The sequence below is a fragment of the Emys orbicularis genome, chromosome 7 (genome assembly GCF_028017835.1).
Source record: "Emys orbicularis isolate rEmyOrb1 chromosome 7, rEmyOrb1.hap1, whole genome shotgun sequence".
Taxonomy (NCBI): Eukaryota; Metazoa; Chordata; order Testudines; family Emydidae; genus Emys; species Emys orbicularis.
Genome location: NC_088689.1, coordinates 44,395,663 through 44,419,057, shown reverse-complemented (window position 1 = coordinate 44,419,057; position 23,395 = coordinate 44,395,663). Strand labels below are relative to the sequence as shown.

At 42.6% G+C, this 23,395-nt stretch overlaps 1 protein-coding gene across 1 annotated transcript in view; it reads left to right on the top strand.

The window, feature by feature from the left end:
• COL13A1 (collagen type XIII alpha 1 chain) overlaps nt 1-23,395 on the top strand; it is a 159,284-nt gene that overhangs the window by 36,876 nt on the left and 99,013 nt on the right. The window contains exons 3-5 of the mRNA XM_065408179.1: nt 13,224-13,276; nt 15,830-15,856; nt 21,065-21,100. Coding sequence (XP_065264251.1) covers nt 13,224-13,276; nt 15,830-15,856; nt 21,065-21,100 — 116 coding nt within the window. The remainder of the gene's footprint in view (nt 1-13,223; nt 13,277-15,829; nt 15,857-21,064; nt 21,101-23,395) is intronic.

Sequence of the window (23,395 nt, the reverse complement as noted above, 5' to 3'; positions counted from 1 at the left end):
ACAGTTGCACATTGGTAATTAAGATAATGGAAGACAGAAAAGCAGGAATGAATTTATGTAACTTGGCATGTGAGCAAAAGGTCACTAGAAAGTTGTAAATTTAGAAAGTTGGACATATCATCAGACGTTTTTATATAATTATTAACTACAGTAGTCTCCAACTATCTACTGCACCTGGACAACTGCCCTACAAGAGAGAGATATAACTTGCAGCCATAGACAAGTACAATTTTTTTTTTTTTAGTTCACCTGGACATGATTTACTTGTGTGTGTGTTAGCCAAGTTTCCTGTAGTTTGTTACTGATTCTATGGAGTTGTGCAGTGCATGGCTGGAGGCTAAGGATAATATCTAGCTCCCCAGAAGAAGAATTTCATGGATTTTCTAAGTAAATGGCCAGATGCAGTTCCAGAATTTTGAATGAGCATCACCTAAACTCCTGGAGCAGAATATGTTATGTTAGATAAACTACAGTGTGAAGCTTAATAGATACTACCCAACACTCTTCACAGGATCTGTTCCTTGGACAGGTGTCTTGTTTGAACAGCAACTTGTTTTTTTATGTTAGGAACAGCATAGGGGAGACAAAGGGATTTAGGCTGGGATTTTCAAAGAGGCCTATGGGAGTTAGGTGCCCAACTCCCTCTGAAATTCAATATGATTGACTGTCTAACTCCTTTGAGCCTTAATGAGTACAAATTCTAAGTCGCTGACTCTTATAATTAACCATTCCTAGTTCACTTGTTGGATATCCTGTAAGAACTTTGATAAGATGTTATGTTCAGGTTGCAATTCTATTCATTTATAAAAACAAGCCATTTATGCCTGCACCTTAAATCTTTTTTGTAGTGAATCATCTACCAGTCTAGGCAGGAACAAGCCTGTCACCAGCACATTTAGCCCCTGTCTGATCCAAACTTAAAGCACTGCTTTCTCCTGCCAGCTTGAGTCTGGGTTTTGGTTTGTTATTTCAAGTGCCCATAAGCTGAATGCATCTGACTAAACTCAGGAAAAGGCAGGGATTTAGATAAAGATGGCAGCAAGGTAGAGGAGAGCTTTATATGCCAGAAAATGTCAATGGAGATTTAAGTCAATGGTCTATAAGCCAAGTGCAAGGTGTGATGACATTCTGGTGCTAGACATCACACTGTGCCACTTATTCGGTTAATACCTAACAAGGGATATGTTTTGGGCCTTTCTTTAAACACATGGAACAGTTATGGTGCATGAAGCGGGACTACAGGTTTTGCTTGTGCAAAAACAAACATAACTCAGTTCTAAGTGCCTCTTATTCTGTAACACAGACGGTTCAGCCATGTCAGAAAGAGAATGGAAGTGTAAATGAGTATGTGTATCTCGGGAGAAGGCTGCATCTTTCATGATCAGAAAGAGAACAACGCAATACTGATTTATTTGGTGACCTCCTCCCACCACCCCCCAAATACACATTCTCCTATATTAGATGGAGCCCCTGAGTCTCTGCTCAGAGTTTGTCCCCTGCTGAAGGTGGGGGGAGTTTGACTATGTAGGCAGATGACTGCTTTGTGTTGTGATTCTGTTATATAAGTAGCAGTGGAAATTGCAATATGGTGAGACTGTATGAATGAACCAGCCCTGAAATGAGCATAGGAGCACCCAGTGTTATAATAACAGTGAAGCCTATTCAAGGGACCACCTGAAACAAGGAGTGGACCAAAACAACTCCACCAGTTGGAGCACCTGCAAAGAGCTGATCTAAATTTGGACCTACATTCCAAACTGGATTCTGCAAATGGCCACTATCTTTAACATAGGCCAAATCCACCTGGATACAAAACAACCTCAAATTCTGGAGTGTTTGAAATCCAGATTTGGATCTGAATTCTGCAGACTGAGCCCAGCTCTAAGCTAAACTACTGCAAAGCAGCACACAAGCAGCCACCTGCCATACTGAGCAAGGTCAGCTTTGGGCTGCTGACATTTTAATCAGCATTTCATAACTAATTGCCTTGACACCGCTATCTTGTTATCAATTAACATAGACCTGAATGTCAGGAAGTAATTGTATGTCTCTAACTTGCTAAGGCTGCCTTCTGGGTCTGTGAAATGACTGAATTTCCTCACAGGGATGTCATTACACATTTAGTGCTCTCATCTTTTTGAAGAGCTCATGAAGGTTAATCCAAAGGAGTGACTATAAAGACTTTATGCTACCCATCACAGTCATGTATTCTGGGTATGCCACGTCAATTACGGAAAAACCGTAGTACAAAAACATTTGAGAAAGTTTTAAAAACATGTATTCCCCTCCCCCTCTTTTTTATGTTAACTAAGGCTAGTCTGCCTTAGTCCAGCTATCCAGACCTCAGTGGGAGAGAAAAACTATAAGGGATAACATTTTAGACACCTTTAAAAATTGCCTCTTCTCCATACATCAGTGGGGACCCTTAAAAGGTTCCACTGGTTTAAAAGACTGTTTAAACACAGTTCTGGCAAACTTTCCATTTCTAAAGACAGGGAATATTTTTGGTACCAGTAGAATATTTCAGACCATTGGAATCCACTGTAATAATGCCAAGTTTTTAAGAGCTGATATCTTGGGATTTGGGGCCTTCCAGGCTAGAAAGAAGTGCGGTACTGGCATATCCTGTTATAAAATTAGGGTTTCCTCTTCCTAATGATATAAAGCTCTTGTTTCTAACCCTGATGCATCGTAACGTATTGGACCTTTGAGCATTCACTGGGACAGAGTTGAATACTGCCTGTCCTGACGCTGTAATTTGGGGGGGGGACACTTTATCTTTTTGGGGGGAGAGGAGAATACAGAGCCGTTTGTCTGTTTCATTTTTAAAAAGGCATTTGAAGATGCTGAGAAATTTGGAATGTTAGGAGTGGTCCCAGTGGAGACAGATTAGTGAGCACAGAGCAGGGGAAGCAGTCAAAGGTTTATGAGGAATTCAATATTTATATAGCACCATACATGTGCATTGTGCTGTACAAAATCAGAACATTTATAGCATGTTTCTGCAGTTCATCACATGGATGTCACCACCACATATACAAATAGAGAGAGAGAGAAAGCTCCTCTGAGGGCAGCTTCTATCTGTGTAAGAATTAGGGCTGTTGGGAAGGGTAGAGGCAGGTGAGGTAATTGACATGTCACATGTGCCTTAGAAGACCATAGGCTACCTATAATGACCCTGTTTTTTCAAAGTTCATTATTTTAAAAAGCGATTTGCAGTCTCATCTTTGTTGGAAATTGCTGCATCATTCCCCTGATCCGCCCCGAAATGTTTGTTCTAATCACCCCCCGTTCCCCACGCTGCAAGCACTGCCGCTGGATAACAGCAATGGCAATAACTTACATTTCTACAGCACCTTGCAGCAAAAGTGCTGAATAGAAGAGGTGCTTCCAAAGCAGTCCCGTCACTGCCTGGAGCAGCATGGAGGGCTGCTGGCAACAAGGAAGTGCCCCTCACCACCACACACCAAGTCACTCAGGGCTCATACACCATAATAAAGTGACATTCAAATACAGTACAAGCAAAACAGCCTCTTAAAGTGAAAATCAATAAAAGCAAACAAGGGGATTCAACTCAAAAGAAAGGAACTCAGGGAGGTAATAACTATAGAGCCCCTGCTATGAAGAGACAGAGGCACACAAGCTTGGTGGTCCTCGTCAGGGAGCTCTTTGCACTTCATTCTAACTGGGTTTAATTGTTATGAACGTGTGATCGTCTGTTTGAGTGATCTCTCACCTTCACCTCCCACCTCCTGCTAGTCATGGATTTCTTCCTCGTTTGCTATTTGTTTATAGGGACTGAATTTAATTTGTCTTCTGAAGCACCTTCTCTGGCTCACACAAATAGCCTACTGTGAAAATATGAGATGGAAAAAATGATTGGCTTCATTTGCACCTACACTGGTTTGAGGGTTTCAATTCTGAGAGAGTTTTGTGCAGTTTACTATTGGCTTTGCTCCTCAGGAATCCAGGCCCAGTGAGATATGGTCCATCAAGGAGTAAATAGAACCTTTTCTTCTGAGTTAGTGCCTCAGTTTCACCAGGACTGCAGAAACCTAAAATACCTGTGAGAACATACTGTAGATTTACTACCCATGACAAGTGTTACAGGATTGCCCTGATTTCCCATTGTAACATTCCAAAACATCACATTGTGGTAATGCCGCATTGCATCAGTATTGGACTTTTGCGATGTGGCAAAGTGGCGCATGGTGTTTGCTCTGCTAGACAATGTGTTAAAGGTGGCAATTCTTACTTTGAACCTGTAGGTCATGCTCTCCTCCTCAGAAAATGTAGTGAGGCACACTGGTTTTTCTGTTAATATATATTATTGTCAACAGTTCCTCCCAGCACAAAATGGTTTCTGCAGACTCTTGCCCTTATGCTTTCAACTGATTTGGGTAAGTCTTATGCATCATAAATAGTGCAACTGGCTTCTTCACATCTAGATAAAAGAATGGCTGGATAGAAATTGTCCCTATGGCATCCAGTTCAAAAACATCAATGGGGGAGAAAACAAAGCTTCCAAACTTTTGTCCATGTCAGAACACTGACTGTGTTTGACCCTCCTCCTCCTTCCCCACCCTCAGAGCCCGATATCTTCGTGACAGCCTTCTAGCCAAGGAATAGGCTGGTGACAATGTGGAGGCATGAGGGAGATGGCTCCACAGTATTTCTAGAACCTAGCAGAGAATGGCAGCACTGGAGATGGTAGCATGTTTCACTATGGCCAGACCAATGAGCCAGCCTCTACCCCAAGTTTTCAGCATGACAACGAGTATTAAGAAGAGAATCTTTCCAAGGGCTCGATCCAACAACCTACATAGAGCAGAGTGGTGGGTGACAGTTAGTTCAGGGCTTGTGATTAGCTCACTCTTGCAGCAGCACTCCTCCACAGCAAAATTTCCACAGAGCAGAAAGCCTTCTTCAGAGTGCCCAGCCCTGCTCTCTAGACCCTGCACACATGACAGAGAGCATAAAGGGATGTGGCCACGGGTGGGCAGGCTGGCCAAGTGATGCATTCCTAAACACAACCCATTGAGCACTAATGAGGCCGGTGGCAGACGTTTTGGGGGTATTTCACTACTCCTGCTCAGTCCCAGGAGTAAACCCTGAGTGCACAGTGTGGATCAACAGGCTGTGAGGTATTGAACCATATCAGCACCTTGACCTGCTTGCTGTCGTCTGCTGCTGCTCAGTGCATTCCCTTCCATGTCCCTGCTGGGTCAGGCCCCAGGTGTGTATCTGAAAGTGGCCTATGTACCCAGTATAGCTTTCATGTGGCTTAGAGACAGGCTTCTTTGTTTGTTCTTAGTCTACGTTTTTCCTACCTCATTGACGATTTCTTATAAACATAATTCTCAACCTATAACATGGCACCAGTAAGAAAGATGCTACCAAAAAACAAAATATATCCATGACTATGCAACTTGAAATGATAAACGGCTATGGACCAGGGTGAGTGAGGGCTTAGTGGGGAAGGGAGGTAAAAGACAGACATGGAAAAGGGCAAAACAGATTTATGTGCACGAAGTCCTGAACCTTAGTATCAATTGCAGCAGCAGCAGCTTGCATCATCTCAGCTTGATCTCTGGGTGCTTTGTGGGACTACGTTATCGAGCAGCATGAGAGGTGAGGCTGCAGAAATTATTTGAGCAGCTCATACAACTGGTGCTGCTTTTTCAGATGGGAGATTAGTGACAGGGAGAAGTCTGAAGAGGTTACCATGAAGAGGAAAACCTGAGAATTGGAACGTTAAGGAATCAGAGGAGAAGCGGGGATGTGTCCCTGTTCAGAAAAGAGGGATGATACTCAGGGGAGGGACAGTGACATTAGATGACCTAGCATGTCGTGTCCATTTGCTTTTCATTCTCCCCATGTGCTGCAAGCACTTAAATAAAAGGACTGGGAAACGTCTCATTTTCGTATATCTTCAGTAGGTGCCTCTATACCCTCTGCTGAATTACTGTTTTGCTATAGTAAAGCTCTACAGTGAATCACAATAGATAATCCTGGGTTACATGGCTCCCATAGGCACTATTATCCCCTCTTTCTCCAGTGGTGGAAGAACACAGTATTACAAAAGTCTGCTGCATCTGAGGACTCTAGCTTTCTTTTTGCTGATACTAAGAGGTCCTGCTTTCAAAGCCCAGCCCCAGAAGGCCTCTACGTGTAAAGTTATTGCAGGCTTAGTGTATTCTTACAGGAATGCTCAGCTCACTAGTTTGAGTTTATTTATATATGACGATGCTGCTCCCTCTCTGTGACTATTAATTTTATAGAGGGAGTATAAAGAGGATGGACCTCAGCTATGTCTCCTGCCTTTGATCTGTTTGTGGTGCACATACTAATCAGCAAAGAGCCGCAGGCATCACTGGATTTACTATGTTGTTCAGGATATAACAGCATTGCTGAGTTTATCTCTTGGAGCAGACAAAGGCTTATATTTTCGTTCAGTGGAACTGCAAGATCATTCCAGGACATCCCAATGTCAAGTCTCAATTGGTCTGGAAGTGCAGGGATATTTAATTATTATTTTTTTACGTTTTTGTTGTTACAGTTGCAACATTACATAAATAATAAGCACATACAATAAAAGATTATTCCATGGTTTGTTGAAATGTGATGTACTAATAGGGAGAAGTACTAAATGTATCTATCCCATTGGCTGAGCTTTTAACTCAATGCAGTGCAAACAAGGTCAGGTGATCTCATCTTACTCAGAAAGAAGGGGAGTCTGGTATTCCAGTATAAAGTTTAGTTATCTGGACTGATGTTTGTAAATTTGTCCATGGTTTTAAAACATTGCATAGTTTGGAGATTCATTGGTTAATTGTAGGTGAATGTTCCACTGTTTTTACTGGAATCGGGGGCTTATTGTGTAACATCTCCTAATACAATCTGGTTTCTCTATGACAGAAAGATTGTACTGTGTAGAGGTGAGATGGCATCTGGATCTGGATCCACATTAGATTTAAGGTGAGGCTGCAGGTTCAAATGGATGGTGCCAAAATTTTGCAAGTTGATTTTATGAGATTTTGGCTCTAGATACTGGAAATCTAAAGAGAATAACTGATCTTGTGAGATTTCCGCTATTCGGAAACCAAATCTCACAAAAATGTTTTTTTTTTCAAGATTTCAGCGTCATCCAAACCAGAACTGGTTTTCCTTCCAGTTTTGGATAAGACCAGCGGCCAAACTCACAGGGCTCACCTGGGATTCATGAATGTGAATTGGACCAGCCCCACAAAAATGCAAAGGGGTTCTGAATGAAGTTTATGGTTTTGACTCATCTCCAGTTCTGATATCTAATATAATACAGATGCTTATAATGGAGTGATTAACTGACTGACTGACTTAATTTCCATGTTCCCATTGAGCTAGAGTCTTGATATACTTGTTGTCAAGGGGCACTTGAGTACAAGAGGAGAAATCCCAAATTTGAACCTTGATCAAAGGTCACCATAAGGTCATCAGTCTCTTTTATTGGATTTTACAGCTGAAGTGCCCCTTTGAGCTACAATCCTGAAAATTGATGCATTCATTCATTCACCATGGTCTGATGATCACAGGGGAGGGGAATTAAATTTGACATGGCTATCATAGATCACCGAAGTTCAAGAGTCAAACAATTTTTTTAACTGATCTTAATTTCTCCCATGAGGTAATCATGTTGGGTGTGAGACATCTAGTGTGGAAAAACTGAGATAATCTAAGGTCACCAGTTCTATTTACTGGAGTTTAGACAAGAACATTTTTTGAAGATGAACAAGTACTCCACAGGCATCTACAGAGCCACATCCAATGCTAACGGGTGAGCCTGCTGTCAGCTACTCCATCTTATCAGTTAGCCCAGTTTCTGGGCACTTTTTTTTTAAAAGAATGTCTAGAAAATATGGAAAACACAGAAAATATTGACAGTTGTATTGTGTATTCCACTTTCCCCACTGAGAGGAAACCGCAAAAAATGAATCCAAATGTTCCTTTTCACAAACAATATCCACAGAATTTTGCAGGAAAATTTGGGAACCCGATGAAAGAAACTTGTCAGTTTAAGCCCCAGATATTTACTGGTATTTAGTCAAAGTTTTATGTACATGGACTCTTCAGTTCTGCATATTGGCAGCTTACAAAGGCTTTTCAAAAGAAAAGAAACCAAAGGTATTAAGGAAACATCTTCCTGGAGGATAGATTAGCTCCCAGGGGAACAGAGACAGAAATAAAATATGGAAATTAGCATATAGTAAAAGAAAAAGGTATCAAATGTATTTGATAGCTGTAATTTGTTCATTACCCTTTCCTTGCTATTGTGTTCCCTCCAACAGGAAGGTCTCTGGTGCTTGTAATAAACCATTATACAAGTCAGGAGGATTTTACCTCCCTTATGTCTACTGGACTGTTTTAAATTCTAAGGGGTTTATTGGGCATGAGGCTGGTTACAAATATAAGTCCTGATCCTCAAAATCCACTTGAGTAACTTTACTCACATGAGGAATTTAATGGGGCTCTGCACTTATGTAGAATTACTCATATCTTAGTTTGCAGGATTGGGCCCATTGTCTGTTTCTTTCGTGTTTCCAATTGTTATTTAAGTTCAACGTTTGGTTTCAATACTAAAGACTAGATTTCCCACTCTTTGGCTTCCAGCAGCAGCAGTAGCGCTTGGCAGAGTATATCTATGAGCAGAGTAATTTGGGAATAAAGAGACAAACACGGTAGCTGTTGCAATGCAGGAGCTATTATAGCCTAGCTCTTCCTTTACCCACAGCTTTCTTTTTCTGGTTGTTGTAAGCGTCAGCTTTGTCTGCTTTGACACTCTCAGCTGCTGTTCTTTGGAAAGGAGGTTAAAGGGCAGTTTGAAAGTTATTTTGGTTGAGCACGCTCATGCCAGGAGCATTTCTGAAAAACAGGGGTATGTGGAAGGATGTGGGTGCAGCAGAGAAAACAGAGAATGGATGTTTTTTACATCTTCTCCGTGTGCTGCCAAAGTTATGGTTATACCTTTTAAGGTCATCCACCTCATTAGGTAGAACATTCCTCATGTCCAACCCCCACAGTTCCCCTCTTTCACTGACTTGGAGAGTGCCGCATCTGTCTCTGATTAGGTGGGCTGTTTTCACCCACCGTCTTCTCTCTGTCCAAAACCAAAGGGGAGTCTGTCTCTACTATGTATCCTTCTGCCCCGTATCCCCCAAGTGTCCATTGTTAGGTAGAGAACTTCACAGGTTTCCCAATTTTGCTATATTATGAAAGGGTTGTCTCCTGAAATCTCAACCACAGAGGGGAAGGAGGTTGCTTCCCCACCTCTAGTCAGAGTTTTTCCTGTTTTTGCTGTTTCCAGCATGTACCTCTGGACTGTTGTGCACAGTCTGCCATCTCTCCTCAGATGTGTAGATAATCTACAACACAACTTGCTGTGTAAAAGTTAAATATTTGTTAATACCAACCATAGCACATTTCCTTTTTGTTTGTCAGATGGTGTTGAATGTGGAGGGAGTGAGAATTGGTGCTAGGGGCAATCACTCAGCACAAGGTTTATCAACAAAGGCTGTTGAAGCACCAGGTTAATGGCAGTGGGTCAATTTACATAAATAATAAACAAGTGTCTCCTCCTTAACCAACCAACCATCAGCAAATTATTGCCCATGTCAGAGAGCAGCGGGCAGTATGGCTTGTCAGGTTGGGAAATGCAAGCATGGCAAGCCAGATATTTTCAAGTTCTCTACATACAGCCAGAGGGACTCTGCCATAGTTTTGCCCCTGTTAATATGGACCTGGGGTGATCTGAAGGTGAGCTGGACCCATCCAATTGCCACCACTCAGTGGGACAGTGACTGGATTAGGCCTGAGCATAGTTTTGGCCCCAGTAGTCAAGGCCTTGTGTATTGTGCTCAAGAAAGCCCCCTTGACTTTCTGTGGCAGCTTCAGTCCAGTTAAAAAGTGGAGGGTTTTGTTACATTCCATTGAAAAGGAATCATACAGTCAGCACAGTAGCATCTGGTGGTGTTTATCTTGAAATTCAGTTCAGTGTAGTTTCGGTGTGCTACACATGTTTGTACTGACAACACATAACTGTGAGAGAAGCTGGAAAATTTGGAAGTTAAGTGTGGGGAGTTTGGGCTTTCAGCAACAAATGAGGCATGGGAGGCAGCTTAGGACTGCTGACTAAATACACCGGGCCCAGTCCTCAGCCTCCTTATGGCTGCTTTGCACTGCATCTGGTGTCATAAAGCAGCCATAATGCAGGCTTAACTGGTTAATGGAGATACCCTAGGATAAGTGAATCCGTGGGTGGCATACAGCCAGTGTACTATCGCCTACTCCACTCTCCCTTTCCAATGTAGGAGGCCTGGCCAAGGGGAAGTGGGCAAGGCCAGGGCATCTCTATGCCCGAGCAATCCCCACTGCCAGAATGACCCCTCAAGGCCACAGACAGCTGTGTGTAAGAGCAGCCCTGAGGCTGCTTTAACTTACACCAGGAACTAGCATGGGCTTCAGCTGTCCTCTGCTCCACCTGATTTATGTCACTCTGGTGACACAAAGCAGCTGTAAAGCTAGAGGATCTCATCCGTGAGAACTCCCCTGACATTGCGGTGTGTCCAAGGGAAAGAGGGTGTGGCTGCAGCATCCTTATGCCCCAGCAGTCCCTGGCTGCTGCTGGACCAGTCCCTTGTCTGCAGGCAGCCAGGTATCAGTTAGAAGAGTCTGAACCTACTCTAACTTGTGAAATGGTCCCTGCCAGATGGAATCAGGGGGAAATAAATATGGTTTAAAACCACTTTTGATCCCTTGCTCCAGTCTTGTGCTGAATACAGCTAGGTTAGAATAAAGGATCGGCCAACGTAAGCTGGCTGCATATGGTGTCACATCTGCTTAGACATATATTCACCATGCCAGTTTCTGAATGGGCATTCCCTATTATGTGACAGAATGAGTGAAGAGATATTTCTCAGACAATGAGATCTACATGGCCCACTGCGCTGTAATAAAAGAAAGGTGGGATGGAGCAGTGGCGGGGGGGGGGGGGAGAGGGAGGGAGGAAGGGGACGAGGGAGCAGGGCAGAGTGTATGTTGTGAAATATAGTGCACCGGCAGACCATGCTGCTGCTGCTGCTGACAGAGGTCTGGCATGCTTCACTGCAATCTGATCACATCAGCTGCCAAGGTGTCAAGCAGCCCATGATTTCAGTAAGAGATGCAGATGAGGTTGCTGAATGGCAGCCGAAAATATTCTGTGATATAATACAAATGGTCACGGTAACAAGTGATGACATCACAGTGGATGTCTGTCTCCATTTTCCTCACAAAAATAGACAACATTCCACTAGGCCACAAACATCTCCAAAATACCAGTGGCTGACTTGAGAAGGAAACTTGAGAGAGAGAGAGAGAGAGAGAGAGAGACTGGATTTTTCTGTTAATTTTTTGTGTTGAAAAGGACAAATTGGTTAAAGCTTTAAACAGAAATGGGGAGCATAAATTAGGTGCAATTTTTAGATTGAAGACAGTTGCTATTTGGTGGCATTTGCTGGGCAGTTGGATTTTATTATTATTTTCTCAAATGCAACATATTCCAGAAGGTCAGGCTGTTGCCCAGAAAGGCACAAAACTCGTTAAAAAGGGGTGCACTTGGCAGTGAATAAATGGATTTAAGTTCTGTCCACATGATGGTTTGTCCCTGTGATTGAAAAAGGGTGCAGATGCTGTAAACCTTACTTAGGTGAGACATCCCATTGGAATAAATTGCATGAGTAAGGACAAGCAACATGAGTGAGGGCTGCAGGATCAGCTCAATAGCTAATAGCTGGCACAGGCTTGTCATGATTAGCATCAATACTTTGCAGCTGCCAACTGTGCTGCAGCCATGATAAAAGAAACAAACACATGGTATGGACAAGCTTGAGAGTTAGTTTATAGCATGATTTTGGCAAGCATGCTTCTAAATAAAACCCAAGCCTCTGCAATACAGGACTGAGACAGCATTCAAGCCATAGTGTAAACTTATAGGGACAAATTCTGCCGTAGGTTATGAGTGCAATGCCTGAGGACATCAGTGGGAGCGTAGTGTATTAAGGAATGGCAGAATTCATCCCACAACAAATATGCACCTGGAATTTAGGGATGTGATCTGAGAAAGTCTGACAGGCTTTATTTTAGAGCACATTTGTAATAAACCACAGGCCCTTCTCTGTCTTCTCTCCCCAAGTGAGATCATCTCTACGTAAGGTCACCCATATAATGTATGTCCAATGGACCATGAGAAGGCCATTTCTGTAGAGTCCCTCCACTTTACCTTTTGATTTTAAACTTGACTGTCTGGAGGAGAAGAGAGCATTAAATCAGAAATTCCTCCTTTAAAAGAAATTAGAAGAGACTGACAACAGAAGACAGTGATGGCTAAGGTGGTATATATTACACCCCTAACACTCAGACTCCCTTAAACCTTCTATTCATGTGCAAGGGATTCTAAATGATGAAGACCCAGAAGGCATACGTCCAAGCAGAATGGCAGCTACTTTGGCTTACCCTTTCTTATATCTTCTTACAACTCTTTCTTGTGGAAGCTAAACAAATTTAGCCTCCCTCACATGTTGGCAGAGTGTGAGGAGGTTCCAGGGAGTTTAACTGAGCATAAATTAGTGTAAGTAAGGCCCTTCTCACACCACCTAACATATCACTTCTGTATTTTACCCACAGCCTGGATTAAAGTGATCAGCAAAAATAAATATAAGGATTACTTATTTAATTATGGTAAAAGGAGATATTGATTGTCTGACCAGAAGAGAGACTGACCAGACACACTACACTCAGCTGTCTTTAAACCTATCTGTAAATGATGCAGCATCCTGATTTTATTTCATCATATTTACCCTCAAAGGTTTTAAAAATCAAATTTCACAAATTTGTAATTCGTTGCTCTTGGCAGCAAAGTGATTTCAATTAACCTGAAATGAAAATGAGTGAGAGACAGGCAGAAGACAGAGAGAAGGAGAGAAATTTGGGGTCTGATTCTGATCTTGTTTTCAGTGGTGTAAATCAGGATGAATTCACTGACAACAATGGAGTTACCTGGGTGTAGAACAAAAATAAGTGAGATCAGAATCCAGTCCACAGAGAGAACGAGAGTGAGTGCAATGTAAGGAGTGGTCATCTAAACTTTGTCTTCGGGATTTATTATATAACAGCACTAATACCTGTTTATTTTCCTTCTTCTTTTCTTTCAGGGCCTCCTGTAAGTACCAAAGTTCCAGTGCGTTTGCGAAGTGTGCACCTGATGGTAATGGGGTGAAGGGGGCTTGAGGGGAAATTGGCAGTAACAATTTTCTCCCATATGCCATGTTATACCCAAGTTTGCCTTTAAAATCTCCCAGAATCTCTCAAACACCAAATATCCTTTGTATTCAGTCATAGTGCCTAGATCCTTAGTGGGATTTCACAGACACACCCATATAGCTCTGCACAATTCTGAAATCTTACAGCATGGGATTGAGAAAGCTCACAGGGTAGAAACAGTGAATATGAAGGGCTAGAAATACTCCCAACTATTTTCACGTACAAAAATGAGGATGACAGTGTGCAATTTGCATGCATAGGATGCCATACGCTGAATTCAACATACTTTTAAAAAATGGATGCAAATATATGTTGTATGCATACCTGTGCAACTTGTTCTCTGCCACTCAGCCAGCGTTGCTGAATGTTTGGGCCTAGATGTGCAATTATCAGTTTTGAAGAAAAATTGTGTAGGCAGCTTCCTTTCCAAATGTTAGCCAAACGCAAAAACTCAACTCAGACAACTTAGACTTCAGAAAAATGTCCCAACTACTGCCAGAATGTTTCTAGTTACTCATTATTTCTGCTAAGAGACCTTGAAGGGTATGAATCAGAAAAAGCCTTGTAAAGACTGAAGGAATATCCCCACAAACATTAATTTGTGGGGGGAGGGATAGCTCAGTGGTTTGAGCATTGGTCTGCTAAACCAAGGGTTGTGAGTTCAATCCTTGAGGGGGCCACTTAGGGATCTAAGGCAAAAATCAGTACTTGGTCCTGCCTAGTGAAGGCAGGGGGCTGGACTTGATGACTTTTCAAGGTCCCTTCCAGTTCTATGAGATAGGTATATCTCCATATATTATTAATTGATACAAAGGAATACAGTAACTATTGCATTTTGGACCTTATAAAGGAACTTGTTTTATATTAATGTATAACATAATAATCATACTGGATCTCTGCAATGGGACTTGGACAGTTAGACATCCAGTAGTCATCTTTTGTCTGTAAGTGTAAAAATTGCATTTTCTGTTATGACTTAAGCAACAAGGCTTATAAAACTATTTACAGAGGACATTTTAAGGAGAACTAGTTGCTACAGAACAGATTTGCATTCCCTTTGAGATACTGATCCTGCAAACCCTCAAATGCAAAACTTTCAAGCAGTCTCTGTAGGCAGAGGAAGACGGCACTGCATCAGTTCACAGGTTTTCTTTGCAACAATAAGGGCTAGAAACTTAATATTCTAATGAAAGCTTAAATCCTGCAAAAACAAATGGGACCACCAGAGAAGCGATGACACAATGTGCTACTGTATACCAGCTTATTCTGACCCCTGAACCTGTCTGTATAAACAACTGTTTAGGACAGGAAGTGAGAATACTGTAGCCAATTGAAATAGCAAGATGAAATTAGGCGGGCTGAATTTAATTAACCAAAGTGGAATATTTCCTGGGCTCTCAGGCTAACCACGCCCTATTCTCACTAAGAATGCCACGAGATTTTAAGGGACTGCAAGTGCTAGCAGTTCAAAAATCACAAGCATAACTTCACTGTTAAATATTTAAGCAAAGCACTTGGTGTTTACATGCTGAAGATTTTCGCCAGTGTTTTTTTCTGATTAAAATGGATGGGAACTAGTTTATGATGTGTGGAACAGATTCCCACGCTGCTGGTTTCACATATGTCAATCCAGCCAGCAACTCAGAAATGCTGAGACACCAAAAATCTCAGTTTATTATACATTTCACAGCATGTAAATGTGAAGTTTCAGACTTCTGAGCTAAACAAAATGGGAGCAGCTCTTACCTTGTACCATTTAGGGCCAAACTGAGGGGCTATGTTTTTGCAGGGCTGTTTCTGATACATGACAGTGGTGGATAGGATTGGCAAGGCTGAATTCCAAAAAATGAGAAACAGAAAAGATTAAAACACTCCCTAGTTGTACTCGTTCTTGGGCATATACTGTCAGAGCAACTGAAGGGACTTAAAATTACACGTTGAATTAGAATGGTCCTAGACTCTGAATTTCCAGTGGCAGATTCTGTCATTTCCATACCAATTTTGATGTAGATAGGGTAATTTGAAAGCCAGCAACCTGTAGATGAGTAATTGGAAAGAAAGAAAGGAAGTTAGTCTGGAGGTTCTCAAACTTTTTCATAGTGTGAACCGCATCTTCGATACCTTCCCTCCCAGTCATGATTATACAATATGTCTGTGGCAACTCCAGAAATTCTGTACATGAACAATTAATATTCATCAGATGGAAACAAGGAGAAGACTCAGAAGCATGTGACTAGCTAGCTCTCCATGGGCTACCAGTTACCCACAGACCCCAGTTTGGGAATCTCTGTGAAAGACACATACCAAATAGAAATAAAGCTTTAAAGATGGGTTGGGAAAATGGAACAATCAGCTCGAGTTAGTATGAGAGCTGTTCTGATGACTTAACAATTCTGTTTTCTCATTGTTTACACTGGATTTCTTCTTTTTAATCAGTGCTTTCCCTACCTCCTACCCCAGTTTTTGTGCCAATGTTGCCTTTTCTGTTTTATTTCAGGGCCCTACAGGAAGACCAGGGCTTCCGGTAAATAGCTTTTTTCTATCATGTTATTTCCTTTTTGTTCACTCTCTTTCTCTCTCTGGCAGTAGTTTGAAAGGCAGGCCTCAAGGCTGTGTAAATTGGGAGGTGGTAGTGGTCTCCAGTGGTGGAACTAAATTAGATGAAGAGCATGTTGTAAATGAGATATGGATGCCAATAGGATAGGAACAACAGGACCTTGGCAGGACAATGTTCCAAGAAACACATTTTTTATAGGATCCTTTTGTGTTTGGGAAACATGTAGCCTTTTAAGATCACCCTTCCAATATGAATCACCTTCCCCATCTAAAGAACCACATTTGTATTGTACTCTCACTGATAGGAATCTGAGCTTCTTCAGGCTTTCCAGGAAAGACTGGAGGTTCTATTTCGAGCAGATACCAGGATGGATATTGCAGTGATTTGGATTGTTTATTTTAACTCTGGAGGAGCTTGGGGGATGCAGGAAGCATCCATTTAATCCATGCTGATACAGGAAGTAGAGATGAGAGGGATATCTAGAGGTCAGGCCACGGAGAAGTGAAATTCAGACACCAAATGGACACCAAGCCATCCCTTCTCATGGCCACAGTAGAGCCAGTGTATGGCCAGTCACTCCACCTGTTTCTTAATGTATTCCTAGTGAAGGGGAAACTTCGTTACACTGTCAAACTGGCTTCTGAGTTACACTGAGGGCTACGTGCTTCACCTTTTGCAGGTGTTCTGGGCAGGGAAGAGATCTCAGGGGCCTCTTGCCCTTCTTCCCCCCCCCCCCCCAGGGGCCAGGCAGAATGGTGACCTAGCACTTTGAGTGTAAAGCAGGCAACCTGGGTACTGTGCCCAGATGTGCTTCTCATTTCCAAGCGCGCACAGACAGTGATTTGGGGTGTTGTCCAGTCTCCAGCTCTCCTTTGCCTGCCAGTGCAAGCAGAAGGGAACCTCTGCTCGATGGCCACCGCTCCACTCTCCCCTCTCAGCACCCCTCAAACAGAAAAGCCAGTCTGTAACCTAAAGTTCTCAACAGTTTGTTTTTTTGCCCCCATAAGCTTGTTTTCATGAACAGTCCCATTATCACTGGTTAAAATTAAATCAACATGGTGCCTGCCAACTTCTCAGGGAGTTGTAAATCCATTACTAACTTTAATCCAAATGAAAATGAAGTATTAGCAATGGTCTGTTTCTGAGATAAATCATGATAAGGATTTTAGATGCTAGGATCAATATATTTTCTCCACTGTGGCAGCCTGAGCCATCTCCAGGGGAGAAATCAATAGATGGATGAAAAGTAGTTGGCTCAAACTCAAATATTGAGACACAGAAGTAATATTAGCAGAAAGAAGAAAATACTCTAACCTCACCATCATCTGAGGGCAGCAGGCCACATATCATCAAAGCAGTGCAGATCCTTGGGCTGTGGTGGACTCATCTCAACTTGTGGACATACTGATTGCCACAGTAGAAAGGAATTCCTTTGTTACATTTTTGGTGGGTCAGAAGGCTGTTCCCTCTCTTTTTAGACAAGGTTTTGACCACCATGGTCCATGTTTTCATTGCCTTCAGGTTAGATTATTCTATTCATGCTACCTGGGGCTGAATGTAATTGTCACATGAAGGCTGCAATTGCTGCAGCACAGTGTCCCACCTCACAAGTAGTAAAAGCTGATGCAAAGTGCTGTGTGAAACTGCTGGCTCCCCCTTCATCTAAGGCCCAAATTCATGGTTTGTCTCTAATTTACAAGGCTCTTACAATCCGGGGTTAGATTACTTCAGAGTAGCCTTACTGTCAGAGACTATCCAAGCCAGCTGGGCTCCTGTACTGGAGAGACTCAGGATAAGTCTTTCAGGCTCAGGGAGCAGAGCATTCTCAGCAACAGAACCCAGGTATGAAACCCTTGGCCAGAGGAGATCGGACCAAGCCACAGCCTGACCATACTCTGATCCCAACATATACCACCTTTGGATGAAGTCTCCTCAGCAATGACTTCCACAAAAACAAAAACAAAAATCCACCCATTGCCTGAGGGAAGGAGAGAGTAAAACATCTTTTAAGACCACTCAAGCCTTCTTCATAACTATTGTTTGGTGCTTGGATACTAAAACAATAGCCATTTTAGAAATACAGCAGGCAGGCAGGCAGGCAGTGGGGCTATGAATACAATGCTAGCATACAGTGCAGGACATAAGTATTATCCACAACAGAGTGTATTTCCTGGCTTCACATCATAGGCAACTCTATCTCATAAACATCTGGCATTTATTTGCTATACTACTGGGACCATTTCCCCCCTGCTAGTATTGTTTAGAAGACCCTAAGTACTGTGTAGTCAAATACCAGACACAGTGCACTCATACATCATTTCATGATGAGGTACTTGGCAATTTGACATCAGGTACTGTACCAATCACTGTGCAGACTAATAGCAGACACAGCTCTGTCCTATACAGTATCAGTCATTATGTGGTCAGATACCAGTCACAGCACAGCCAGAAAGAGTTTCTCAACAACAGATCCAAAAGTCTGGAACACCCTTCCACTACAGATCATGAGAGTTTGACCCTTGTCATCTTCATAACAAGTTGCCAAGCTCAGCTGTAGAGGAAAGCAATGTCCAAATTAAAGAACAAGAAAACTCAGCAGCAAGCTCCCAAGCAGACAGGGCCGGCTCCAGGCACCAGCCGAGCAAGCTGGTGCTTGGGGCGGCAGCTTGTAGGAGGCGGCATTCCGCCCAATCCTAGGGCGGCACGGCTGCTTTTGTTGTTGTTGTTCCGCTCCAGCCGCCCTGTAGGGGGCAGCGGCGTGGAGGACGGGAGCGCCCTGCAGCAAGCCCGCCACGGCAGCCCGCGTCCTTCCCTCCCAGCCGACTGGAGCGGTGCGGAGCTCTCCCGGCAGGGGGCACGGCGGGAGGGGCTGCGTGGCAGTGCCCCACTGAAGCCCTGGCCGCCCCACTTCTCTCTCTCCCCCCGCTCCCTCCCCCTCCCCCCGCTAGCCGGGGCACATCTGCAGGGCAGGGAGTCCCCCTGCACCCTGGCTCCGGCCTCACCGCAGGTTTGTTGTTGTTTTTTTGCTTTGCTGTTCTGGCCGCCGCGGTTTTTTTGTTTTGTTTTGTTTTGTTTTTTGCTTGGGGCGGCCAGAAAGCCAGAGCCGGCCCTGCAAGCAGAAGCCAAGAAATCAAAGAGCAAGGCAATGAATTTCCTGTCCCTTATGGAGAAATTCCATTGTTTTCTGAATAAACCATGTACAGCACCTAGACACAGAGATAGATAGATAGAGAGAGAGATAGATCAAATAGCATGTTGATGGGTGCAGTATGAAAACCAGAATGGGATGAAATAGAATAGATATTGTCGCCTTTTACTTTGCAATCACATACCATCTATGTAAATTTAATCAAACTGCTTGTGTAAATCACCTGAAGTATAACTGCTGCAGCAGAGATATGGGTTTTTGATTTATCAAAACACGTATGTGAAAGAAATGCCCATTGATTAGGGAATAGCACTTGTCTATAACTATGGAGTTGTTAAACCTCTAAATACTTTTTACTCCATTACATTTAAATCTTGTGCATATTGAAGTGTATTTAGAATATTAATCTACAGTATTATTATGTACAGACAGGGAGCAAAGAAAGGTTACTGAGCAACAGTGGCAGCAAAGTGCATTCCTTGAATGGCGAGAAATAATCTGTCCACTCCCCAGATTTCAAGACAGTCTTCTCCATTTTGCTTTTTCTCCACACAGCTTTTTGCAGTTCCATCACTGGATAGTAGAGCGAATTGGCAGGTCACAGTAGAAAAATGACCATCAGTATTGTTTTATATTCTCATTTGATTACAGACACTGCTGGGGAAAAAAGAATTTCTGAACATTTACCAACATCAAAGATTATTTTCCTCAGCAGAGTTACCTGTGTAATCAGTATGTATCCCTAACTCGTATTGATCACTAATAGACACCGAACTAAGGTTCTGGCTCATTGCCATGATTGTAGCGATAATGACAGAAGAGGCTCAACGATTTCATGTAGGTGACACAGTTAGGGTTGTTTTCCCCTCATCCTTGAGGCAGCCTCCTACATTGTCTATGTTCTTGTCAGGTGCTGCAGAAATCAATCTTCTCAGAAAACAGTATTATGGTGAAAATATATGAGAAGGTACAACAGAAACATTGGGGGTTTTTTTCATAGTGAAACTTAGGAAAAAACCAAATTGATGGTCAGAAACAATACTGAGAGATTTTACAATGTCATTTTTGCAAATTGTGCAGCGAAATCCACAAAACAATGGACACCATAAATAGTTCTGTATCCTCTCAGCATCAGCATACTGCTCTCTAAGTCTGCATAGCCATTCACTTTTTGTGACCAAAAATACAGAGTTTTTTTTAATTCTATAGTTAAATAATAAAAATATTCTTTAAGATTCAGAACTAAAATCTATATAAATGGCTAAGAATAAGCCAATGGCTTTGTGTCCATGTGTCTTTGCTATTCAGTTCAAGTATCGTCTCATACATTCTTAGGCAGGCACATTCATGCAACCTCACTTAATGATTTTCACACCCTAAAGATGCACTGGGCAGCATTCTCTACAGTTAAGAGACACAGAACACAGCCATTAATATACATTGTGCTAGACACGCCATTTCCTGTGTTAGCTTGTTATCCACATTAGTATAACTTTCCCTTTTCTGGACTACTGGAAAATGTGGACCTGTTCATGGTCTCTGAGAGTTCTATCTTAAGTGGTAACAGCTCTGTAAATAAATAGCTACCATTCAGATTTCCTTGGCAAGAAAGAGAAAATTGTGATAATTAGGTACTGAAGGGAGCAGTTTCCCAGCAGCTGGATTATAGAAAGTGTTGACATTATGATTAGATTCATAGTTGGATCACAAACTCTTGCCTTTTTTTCCTTTCTAAATGGTTGTGCTTTGTTGGTTCCTTGTGCCTATATAGCAAGGAGTTATACTGATGACTTACATACACATCCATACCCACATGCTTACACATATGTTCAAAGATACATACAAACATATGAACATGCTTTAAATATATGTATATATCATGTGTCAACATGTGTGCACCTACACACACACCTCTCAGTCAATTAATAATCAAAGATACACACATATGTGACATCTAATTTGTGTCATTTTGTAGTCTTGCTTATGGTCAGTTTCCAACTGCCGTCTGATTTTGCATTAATTGTTAGGGAGACAAAGGCGCCATGGGAATCCCTGGAAGACCGGTGAGTTACAACCTCTTGCATCTGCCTGACCTGACTGACACACATTTTTCCGAAAGCTGGGATGCCTGTGGGTCGTTTGGGGTGATACTTTCATTATTTCAGGGAAATGATTCCCCCAGCTCCATGCTCCATTTTAAGGTTTGGGTACAACAAGGGAAAAAGCAGCAGCTTCCCTCATGAATAAAGCTGAATGAACTGCTACTCAGATCTGCTTCCAGGTTTAGAAATTCTAGGCTGCAGGTTCTATGATTTGTGATGTAACCAGGCTCCACCCCGAAAACGGAGGCATGAATCCTTGGTAAGTCTATAGGGGGCTCTTACCTGAGACATTTCCATACAGAAACCAAATCTAAATGGGACTCTTGAGAAGGAGGCCTTGGCTACATTCTGAGAATGCTCCCTGCAGAACCATGTGTTCTAGTGGTGCCAAGCAGTGGGCTGCCGATGGTTTCTTGCTGCCTGCAATGTACTTGCCTATGTGCCTCTGAAGGTAGAGAAGAGGCAAGCTCCTCCTGTGGATCTGTGTATTGACAAAAATGATATAGATCAAATAAACATTTGTAGCCTTTTCTCAGCCTATGAATGTACAATGTACAATGTCTGCCCAGCACATTGGCTCTAATTTGGCCCTCTAGTCATACAGTACATATTTAAAATAACAGTGACACTTTGAAGAAGGGCTGGGCAGCGCGTGTCATATAGCATCACATCAGCACCCCAAACACCTTTGCATTGTGCGGCTCTGCCTTCGGTTCTGTGTTCCCCCTTCCTGGAGTTGTTCTCTTTATTCCCCATACATGTTGATGTCTTTCCAAAGAGGGCAACATAACAGCCTCAGGGGTGAGGTGACATTCCAATAAGTTCACTCTGAATTGTGGATAGGTCCTGAATCCTTATGCTTTTCTCTGGCTGAGGCACCTGCCCTATGACCACCCCACATTTCAGACAGAGAATGGAAACTGTGTTATCTTCACTCCTTGCCAGTTCCCAGCTGTTCAGCTTGCCACAGCTAAGCTCGCCTGAGTTACCATTTGGATATCTTCCCCCAAAACATTTTACATCTTTAAACATCTTTTGGGAAGGCTGTGTGTGGATGAGTGAGATGTGTCTGGGTTTGATGCCTGCAATTTCACAGGCAGCTGTAATATAGAGTGGCTAAAGTGGTCATGCCATAAGAGATTACACATCCAGGGCCAGATCCTCAGCTGGTGTAAATCAGTGCAATTCCATTGAAGCCAGTGGAGCTATATGAATTTACACCAGGAACTGGCCCACAGTGTTTGTTATGGAGGCTGATTAGCGAAGAGAAGTTCTCTTTTTACATACAAATACAACAAATATTATTAACAATTAACAACTCTTGGCATTAAATAACTCTTTACATCTTCAACGTATTTATAAACATTAATGACATAATCAGCTACTCATTGCCATCAGCAGTGATGGAAAAAATATAGAAAAAGGGTCAGCGAATTCCACAGGTAGGGTGGGCATAACCCTGGGTGCCTTGGTTTTTACAAACCTCATGAGCCAGGGTAATTCAGATTTGAGTCCCAATTAATCCAAGCCCCCAAAGTATGGGAGGGTTTTATGGCTCCATTATATTTTATGTACTATGTTGAGGACTTCCTTAGCGATACCTCTGGGTAACTTTCTCTCTCCAGTAATGTCTCCTCCCAATGCCTCATTGGTATTGGAGCCTGGCATGCCTGAGGGGGTTAGATCTTCAGTATTACTGTATTGCCAGACTCAGGGTGATTCAAGCAATGCTAGTACATGTTCATGATGTCCTTCTGGTTTGATGTTGTGTTGCCATGACAGCATTACTTTGGAAGTAACTGCTGCTTTCAGTAATGTGACACAACAGGATATAACACAAGGTAGCACAGTTTATGAGGATCACTGCTCTAGACAGAGATGGAAAACAGACAGAAATCTATATGGTGTCTCTCATTTTCTGCTTATTTGTATGTGCTAGAAGAGGGGAACTGAGTAAAACTGCCCTTAGACCCTGCTAGGAGGCCTCTGAGAGGCAGAGGAAGCTGGCTCCGCAGAAATGCCAGCCCCTGCCAACCGCCGGAGTAGTGAAAGACGAGCTAGTAATCAAACCTGAGACTTTTGGTGGGTAACATAGATCACAACACTTCCAGATGAGCCCCTGTTTAAAGCCTACACACTCTGTTCATTAAAGACTCAGCTTTACCGTTCTTATACTAAGTGAAGCCTTAGTATAAGGCTAAGTAGTTCCACTGAAATCAGTGAGACTCCATATGTAGTAGGTTACTCCTCAGTGTG